The sequence below is a fragment of the Tasmannia lanceolata genome, unplaced genomic scaffold (genome assembly GCF_043159265.1).
Source record: "Tasmannia lanceolata isolate RefF3 unplaced genomic scaffold, GAP_Taslan_0.1 ptg000018l, whole genome shotgun sequence".
In the NCBI taxonomy this organism is placed as follows: Eukaryota; Viridiplantae; Streptophyta; class Magnoliopsida; order Canellales; family Winteraceae; genus Tasmannia; species Tasmannia lanceolata.
The window spans coordinates 70,671,457-70,680,481 of NW_027518695.1; the positions used below are offsets into that span (position 1 = coordinate 70,671,457).

At 37.4% G+C, this 9,025-nt stretch overlaps 1 protein-coding gene across 1 annotated transcript; it reads left to right on the top strand.

Annotated features, from left to right (window-relative positions):
* The first annotated feature begins 3,501 nt into the window (after positions 1-3,501).
* LOC143851240 (cholesterol 22-monohydroxylase CYP90B52-like) lies at positions 3,502-8,560 on the top strand. The gene is made up of 8 exons (XM_077360590.1): positions 3,502-3,755; positions 3,858-4,182; positions 4,258-4,410; positions 5,511-5,762; positions 5,933-6,025; positions 6,166-6,244; positions 6,354-6,460; positions 7,925-8,560. The coding sequence occupies exons 1-8, from the start codon at positions 3,550-3,552 to the stop codon at positions 8,150-8,152; spliced, it is 1,443 nt and encodes a 480-aa protein (XP_077216705.1). The 5' UTR covers positions 3,502-3,549; the 3' UTR covers positions 8,153-8,560.
* The last annotated feature ends 465 nt before the right edge of the window (positions 8,561-9,025 follow it).

The window sequence follows — 9,025 nt, forward strand, 5'->3', positions numbered from 1 at the left end:
TCTAAATACCATATTTCATTATTCAATTCAAAATTGGCAGTAAGACATGATAAAAACAAGTTATCTTTTTTTTTCATCACTTTTTTCTTCATGAATGTTTGCTTGTTCCCAAGCCTTTTGATGATAGTTTTTTTCAATATGACCATATTTTTTGCAATAAAAATAGTGGTAAATTTCTATTTTGATTCACACTATCTTTATCAGCATGATTTAATCTTTTGCAAAAAGAATATGATAATGAAGTAGAATCATGTTACCTCTACTTTGATTTCTTTGATAACTATTGAATTGGCCTCTTCCTCTACCTATGTTGCAGAATGCACCACGTCCACCGCCTTTTCCTCCTCGCAAACCCTTATCTGCATCATCTGATCTTTTCTTCAAATCCACTTTTGATTGAAGTGTTTGCTCTAGTGGATTTTTTGCATCCCTATTCAATCTGTTTGAAATACCTTCATATTCTTCTTGGAACAAATCTCATGTTTCCTTTGGTGTAGTTGCAACCATAATCCTTGGAAATATCGGTTCATCCATGGCTTGTTGGATGAGGAAAAGTGCTTTTGCATCCTTGTTTTTGCTATCCTTCAATTTATTTTTTTGTGCGGTGGTCAATCTTTCGTGGTCATTATCATACCCATTTTCTATCAAATCCCATAAATCATAAGACATAAACAAGGTCTTCATCTTAATAGAACAAAACTGAAAATTAGCACCTTTAAACAAAAGAACACTTTGCTGAAAATTTGAATAATTAGTATTACCTGCCATGTTGCGAACTTACCGAACCCTTATTAGTTTTCTTTTGAATTCATCCCAGGCCTTTCTGCAATGATGAAAAAATCCCAAGACCTTCTCCTCTGATACCACTTTGTAGAATTTTAAGAACAAAAATACATAACTAAAGAATAGGAGGAATAACACAAATCCTTTCTTATTTCTCAATTCATTAACTAAGATGAACATTTATATATAGATGTTTGTTTTTACGACCACAAAAACCCACACATTTCTTCCTTTACAATCCTAACATCACGTAACTTTATTAGATAACTTATAACTTCCTATAAAGTAGGACATGCTCTTTAAAGATAAACAATAGATAAGGAAATGACTCTTACGCGTATCTAATGCTAGGTGACAAAACAAATCAACTAAAAACTCTCCACACGAATCAAGAGAACCGACTCAACACAAATATTCACTCGTCCAGCTCTTTGAAACACTTGGATAGACCCTATCACTTCTAGAAGCTTAAGGGATAAAGACTAGCTTGGGTGGGCCCACAATTTCCTTTCATAGTTTGAAATATGTATTCTAACAAGTATATCTCTCTCTCATATTGCTGGGATCAATGCCGTAATCTATTTTGCGTGGTAAATCCTTGGTTGGGTGGTAAATCCTTGGTCGACTCCTTTCTCTCTTGCATAAATATTTTTCATAGGGCTCTATCCCACGAGATTTCCAACATCTCTCATATTTATTTCATTTTCGGTCTTTCATGTTTCTATCTTTAACAGCTTTGACGTTAGAAAATTACTAGTAAAAATGCACATGCATTGCATGTGCAATACATTTCGCATAAGAATAACCACAAATTAAGTAATGGCCTAAAAATAGCTGTAAAACCTACAGAAGTGAACTCTATGCATTTAGATAGGCATAAGCAGAAATGAAAGTTTTTATGATAAAGACCATTTGGTATGTGAATTGGTACAAACATTTAGCATAAGTAAACCCTAAGACAATGTGATTAAGAAGACTTCACAAAGGAAGTTTATATTAATTAACCTACAATAAAGTTGAGAGCTTATTTCTTAGATGGATGCATATAAATAAAAGAAAAGAAATAAACCGAAGAGAAAATGTAAGTATTGGCGTATAAATAAATATAAGTAAAATTTTCAAAAGAAAAGAAGAAGAAGTATGAGAGACATAAATTTGCAAGTCACTAAATAACTATATGATGTGTTAATATGAAGATGACAAATTAAGAATAAAGTAAATGTAAACTATAAAATATACCTTCTTAGTTTTGCCAAAAAGTAGAGTTTCACATATCATTCATTGCCAATGCATTGACCAATTTTTGCCCCTTTGGCAGAGATTGGATTGCATCTATGTCAATGAATCTATGTCACTGAGATATGGTACCAATTGTTGACCACCTCAACTCTAGCCGGGTTGTTTTGGATTTTGAGAAGCAACAGTGAGTCACCAATAATAAGTTTGTAACTCACAATCGGTTCTCATAATCCAAACCAAACAGGGACTAATAATTAACAAAGGGAAATGTTATCCGCACTACTATATCTTGATGATCACACTCCTCACTTTATTAAAGTACGGTATGGCCCGCACCATAGGATTATCCAAACCATCTATTGTGGATTGTGGAGACTATTTCAATGTTGAAAAAGAAAAACACATACAGAACTTCTTCAGATGGAACCCGAATTCGGGTTTCGGGTCGGGTTGCCCGACAGCTCAACCCGACCCGACTTGATTTCCAATTCGGGTGATTCTTCCCAACCCAACCCAACCCAACCCAGATTTGTAAAAAAACCTTAACCCGACCCAACCCAAATTCAGGTTGAACCCGTTAGGTTCGGGTTGACCCCGACCCGTGTGGGAACATCCAAGTAACAACGATGGTTTCAAATTATATATAATGCTAATGTCCTCACTACCATATTTTGTAATGGCACTACTCACGGTATTTTGATGATCGCACTCCTCACTTTATTAAAATGTACGGTATGGCCCGTACCTTTGGATGATCCAAACCGTCCATTAGATGGGCCACTGCCTACATAGGTTGTGCCCCAAAAATAATTTTCATAGGTTGATCCGAACCCTCCGATCTATAGAGGGTTATAGGTTGATCCAAACTGTCCATGTGATGGAACACAACATCAATCGGCTGTGCCCATAAAATCATTTCCATAGGTTGATCCTAGCCCTCCAATCGATAGAGGTTTCCATAATTGTTGTTCCTCTTAAGGTGCCCGGAATCCGTCAATATTTTGCAAGTGTCTAGCATGAGTAATATCAAGTAGTTCTTTCGTCATTGTCATATGTGTTTACCTCTTCTTGGTACTTTTTTTCGTAATTGTCATAGACAGGTACCCTGTGTCAGTACGTTTCGTATGTAGATTACGATTTTACCCTAAAGAAAGTAGGTAATATCATAATGTCTTATTCAAGAGAATAGGCATAATACAACTGTGATATAGATGGAAGTTTTGGCAAAGGGTGGAAGAAAATAACCCAAGATTTTGCCATTATATATGTAGATGTAGATTACGATTTTACCCTAAAGAAAGTAGGTAATATCATAACATCTTATTGAAGAGAATTGGCATAATACAACTGGGATATAGATGGAATTTTTTGCCAAGGGTGGAAGACATTAATCCATTATTTTGCCTTTATATATAAGTAGAAAGAAGTTAGATTATATATATATCTCTTGTTGTTTTGTGGTTTAACTAGAGAGGGAAAGAGCCTGCCAGGAAAATAATAGATAGGAGAAAGAGGGACTCAGCATTCATGTCTGCAGTAGTAGTGCTTCTTTTCTTTCTTCCTCCAACAATTTTAGCCATGTTTCTAATATGGAATTCCAGCAAAAAACAGAGAAAGCCTCTCAAAATCCCACCAGGGAACATCGGTTGGCCTTTTATCGGTGAAACCATCGCTTATCTGAAGCCTCATTTGGCTACTTCCATGGGAGAATTCATGGAACAACACATATCAAGGTAATCCCATAAACTCAAGAATGAAACACTAGTTAGGAACATTTTAGACAAAACCCAAGTTTTGATTTCTTCATACGAGTTCAATTTTCAATGAATTTGCAGGTTTGGGAAGATCTACAGCTCGAATTTGTTCGGAGAGCCAACGATTGTTTCGGCAGACCCGGAGCTAAATCGCTTCATACTACATAACGAGGGGCGATTGTTCGAGTGTAGTTATCCGAGAAATGTGAGGCAGATTTTGGGGGAATGGTCGATGCTGGTTGTGGTTGGAAACATGCATAGAGAAATGAGAACGATATCTCTAAACTTCATGAGCCATGCCAGGCTTAGGAAGCAAATGCTGAGAGAGGTAGAGAGGCATATTTTGCTGGTTCTAAACTCTTGGGAAGATGATTCTACTATTTCTACTCAAGAAGAAGCAAAGAAGGTAAAACAAATTAAACTGATCCATGAAGGGAAAATTTTGAAGATTTATATGCTAAAAGAAACTATATATATGCAGTTTACTTTCAATTTGATGGCGAAATATATCTTGAACTTGGATCCTGGGAAGGCTGAAACAGAGCAGTTGAAGAGAGAATATGTCACCTTCATGAAGGGAATGATTTCTGCCCCTCTGAATTTGCCTGGAACTGCGTATAAGAAGGCCTTGCAGGTACTGGGAAAGTCTTATCCCTTGTCTGTTCTTCCTTTTTTTTCCTTTTTTCCCTCTGATGAATTGACAAATCGTCTCACAAATGAATGATTTCGCTTGTTTAATTGTCTAAATCACCAAGATTTTCCAAATCATCTGACAAATCTTGAGAGAGTGATGTGAGGAGGGAATTGAAGTGGTGAGAAACTCTATGGTGGAGAGACATGCATGCACCGGGAGTCCTAAAAAACAGCGAGACACACTTAATTTGGATGATCCAAACCATTCATTTGTTGGACCATTATTACGTAGGGTGTCCCCAAAATAAATCTTCTCCCTCAGCTGATCTAACCTTCTACAAATGGGAGGGTTAGGAACATCTTATGGAGAAGATTTATTTGGGGCACACCCTCTCTACGTCATGGCCCAAACGGTTTGGATAACCCAAATGATGTGGGCCCCACTGTTGTTTGGGCTGCACATGCATGCACGGCCATCCACTATATAATTTAGGGCAGTTACGTAACACGGTTCCCAAAAGGGAAAATAAGAAGACACATTTGATAATAATAATAAGGGAGATGATATTGCACCTTTATAAGTTTCGTAGTAAAAGATCATTAAACCGTTCCCCAAAAAAGGGAAAATAAGAAACACATTTGATAATAATATAAGGGAGATGATATTTTCACCCCTGCATTAACCCATGTGCCTAACGTGATTTGAAGGGAACAATGGGCAACTTTAACGCTTTTTGACATCAAATCAAGTTATAAGGGGGGCGTATGCGTACTGCAGGGTGAAAATATCATCACCCTAATAATAATAATGGTATGTACCTGTTTATGGTGTGTGTTGTAATTAGGCACGTAACAAATAATAATAATAACAGCTGATTTGGATGAAATCAGCCTCTTTCCCTCTCATTTCTATTTTATTTTCGTTTATTTCCGTTACAGCCAATTAGGCACGTAATAAATAATAATAATAATTGCCCTTAATGGGGTGGGGAAATTCTTGATGAAATCATGGGTGTACTCATCCAAATAATAATAATAAGAGCTGATTTTGGAAATTCTTGACGAAATCATGGGTGTACTCATTTTTCTTTGTTACTATAGTCAAGGTCGTGCATCCTTAAATTCATCGGGCAGAAAATGGAAGAGAGACGGTCTAGCACATATGATGAATGCAAGAAAATAGAGGAAGATGATCTTCTCGGTTGGGTTTCGAAGCAAACCAATCTTTCAACGGAACAGATTCTAGATCTGATACTGAGCATGCTCTTCGCCGGCCATGAAACCTCATCAGTGGCAATAGCTTTCTCTGTGTACTTCCTGGAATGTTGTCCCAAGGCAGTTCACCAATTGCGGGTAAAAACACACACTTGTTTAATTACTTCATTATTAGCTATCTTATGCTTGTGCCTAACCATCAAATTACTTTGAATTTTTCTTATGTTCCAAGAGATTTTGATTGGAAATGTTTTAAATAAAAGGAGCTATGGATTTCAAGTTTAGAGATCTCTTTTAAATGTTTTCAGGAGGAGCACCTTGAAATTGCTAGAAGAAAAAAGCAGTTAGGAGAGTTTGGACTCAGCTGGGAAGACTACAAGCAAATGGAGTTCACCCAATGTGTAAGCTCTCTACCCAAAAAAAAAACCTCCTACTTAAAATGTGGAATGAAGAAATATAAGATGAATAATTAGCTTTTGTTAGGAATAAGAAATCCCTCTTCTTTGATTTAAAACTCATAATAGCCTCTCTCTCTCTATAGGTAATTAACGAGACTCTAAGACTCGCAAACGTCGTTAGATTTGTTCACAGGAGGGCTCTTCGGGACGTCCAGTTCAAAGGTAAGAGAAGGTACATTTTTTGCATATCCTAGTTAGCTAGAAATTCGCCGGAGTACGGTCGGAATCTGACCCATATATCTTATAATTCAATTATTTATTTTCTTTCAAGGTTACGACATTCCACGTGGGTGGAAAGTTATTCCGGACTTTGCAGCAGTGCATTTGGATCCTTCTCTCTACCACCATCCTCAAGAGTTCAATCCGTGGAGATGGAAGGTCAGATTAAAAAAAAAAAACGTTTTGTTACTCCTCATTGTTTATTTTCAAGAAAAAACGTTTCTTTTTTCTTTCTTTTTTTGGTTGTAAGGAGAGAAACAAAAATAGTAGTAGACACTGTCAATTATTTTGCGAAATGATATCAGCACTACTGTGATGATCGCACTCCTCACTTTATTAGAAGTATGGTATAACCCGCTCCATAGGATGATCCAAACCTTCCATTGGATGGGCCACAGCCTAAATAAGTTGTGCCCCAAAAATCATTTCCATAGGTTGATCAACCTATAGAAATAATTTTTGGGGCTTTAGGCTGTGGCTCATCTAATGGACGGTTTGGATCATCATATGGCGCGGGCCATACCATACTTTTAATAAAGTGAGGAGTGCGATCACCAAACTACAGTCGTGCTGATAATATTTCTCTATCTGTTTTACGTACAAAATTGTTTTAATCCAGACCGTCTATAGAGTGGCTTTTACCATGTGGTCCCGTCGTACTATTAGTGTACGATGGCGATGTTCATGTACATCTTACAACGGCCTTTTGAGAATCCGTTAAGTACCCTAACTCCGTACCGTTCTAGTCGAGACTTAATTTGGAGAACTTGAAGGTGATGGCCTGATGGGATTGGGAGCAACATGATTGCACGTGCATTCATCATTTCCCTCTTACATTTATATCCGCATTTGGGTCCACACGACAATACAACGAGGGCTGTTTGGGACAACCCGGACATAAACATGTCTTCATATGCTTGTGTTTCATTCCGATTTGTCTGTACCTTTGTGAAAAATCTGAATGGGAACACTTTTGAAAACTCATTGACTCAACTTGGAATGAGTCCGATTCAACTTCGACAGGTTGAACATGGTGTCAACTCGGTGTATTGGTTGTGAATTTTGGGTTCTAGACTCACTTTGGCTAGTTTTGGTTTGAAGACCCTCTTTCTTTCTTGATTGATTAAAACAATTTCTACATGTATTAATCATAGTTCAAAATGTTGGAAAAAGTATAATCAGAATATTAAGCATGTGGCACGACTCAGCCGTTCTTCCTTCTTCATCAACAATCTAATTTCTTCAAAGGATTTTTAGTCAAATCGACACGTGCAATATGATTTCTTCAATTTTATTCTCATTCTGAATTTTACAATGGTAAAAAAATTTGGGTTCGAGTAATACCAAATTTGAGTTTGAGTTACACCAAGTTGGATTCTAGTAAGCAAATGATCAATTCCATTTCCATGTTATTTTCAACAATATAAAGACTCGTAGTATTCTGATTATACTTTATCCAAATGAAAACTCGACTTGACTCAAAATCGGGTTGAGTCGACTCAACTCGACTCCAATGAGTGATTTCAGACCCAAATAAATGATGGAAATTTCTTTTGGGATATATCAACTTGATTTAGAGATCCAATTTCATACCTATTTTTTTTCCCCTTGTGTACCGTGCAGACGGGTTCTTCCAATGCAACGACAACGGGGACTAGCAACTTCATGCCGTTTGGCGGTGGTCCACGACTTTGCGCTGGATTGGAGCTCGCCAAGCTGGAGATGGCAGTTTTCCTTCACCACCTAGTATTGAATTATCGTTGGGAATCAGACGAGCCCGACCACGCAATTGCATTCCCATTCCCCCACTTCACCAAAGGTCTACCTATCAAGGTCCACACCATCACATGATAAAACATAGACAATTTAGTAATAAACAGCGACACATTATATATGTACCAGAAGCCATTTCAGCGTCATCCTCTCATATCGGATAATACTTGGGAAGAAGAGTAGAAGTAATATCTCATGCGCAGAGGGCTGGAGTGGAACTATAGCCACTTGTATTTGGATAAGTGAGGACAAATCTGTGGTTGGGTTATTTGGTTATTTTTTCAAACCGTTCTCTGCTGAATTGTTGTTTCCTTGGATGATTCATTATCTAAAACAAAGGAGGAGAAAAAAGAGAGGCTCAAATGCAGGACCAGCTCACTCTCTGTCTCTCTAGTATATTTGTGAAGCCTCTTGGCTATACTGATATAGTCATTTATTCATTTTGGCCCGGTTAGTTAAAAAAGATACTTCCTGAATTTCCCCAGGAAAAAGAAAAAAGTGCAAAAAGTGAGGTTTTGTTTGTCGTGAGAAGATGAATATGCGTAGATCAGGTTCCATGGAGAGCTCATGTGAATTTAGATTCTCTACTTTATCGAATGCCCATTCTGTTAAAAAGAAAAGATAACTATATTGAGGGCAAAAAAAAAAGAAATTACAGATTCACATCAATGAAGAGAAGCCCAGAGTTAAAGGAGTGCCTCAATGGTCTAGATTTAGCAAGGCGCCCGCTAAAGCATTTGCACTCCTAGGAACATGAACAAAAGAGAGGAATCTATCGTTAATAGAACTAATCTCATCCAAAAACTTAGCTAGTCTCCATGGACCAATGCTATTGCCTTGAACCCGAGAAATGACAAATGATGAATCCCCTTCTATTTCCAACTTGTCTTCCATTTGATCCCTAAATAAGCACATGCTGACATGACGAGCACGAACCTCCGCTTCTTTAGA

What these genes read in the sequence shown, in the direction of transcription:
- LOC143851240 (XM_077360590.1), top strand. Translation starts at nt 3,550, where the DNA reads ATGTCTGCAGTAGTAGTGCTTCTTTTCTTTCTTCCTCCAACAATTTTA. An exon ending in ATGGAACAACACATATCAAG is followed by an intron (nt 3,756 to 3,857) that starts GTAATCCCATAA and finishes ATGAATTTGCAG; the next exon opens with GTTTGGGAAGATCTACAGCT. An exon ending in CTCAAGAAGAAGCAAAGAAG is followed by an intron (nt 4,183 to 4,257) that starts GTAAAACAAATT and finishes ATATATATGCAG; the next exon opens with TTTACTTTCAATTTGATGGC.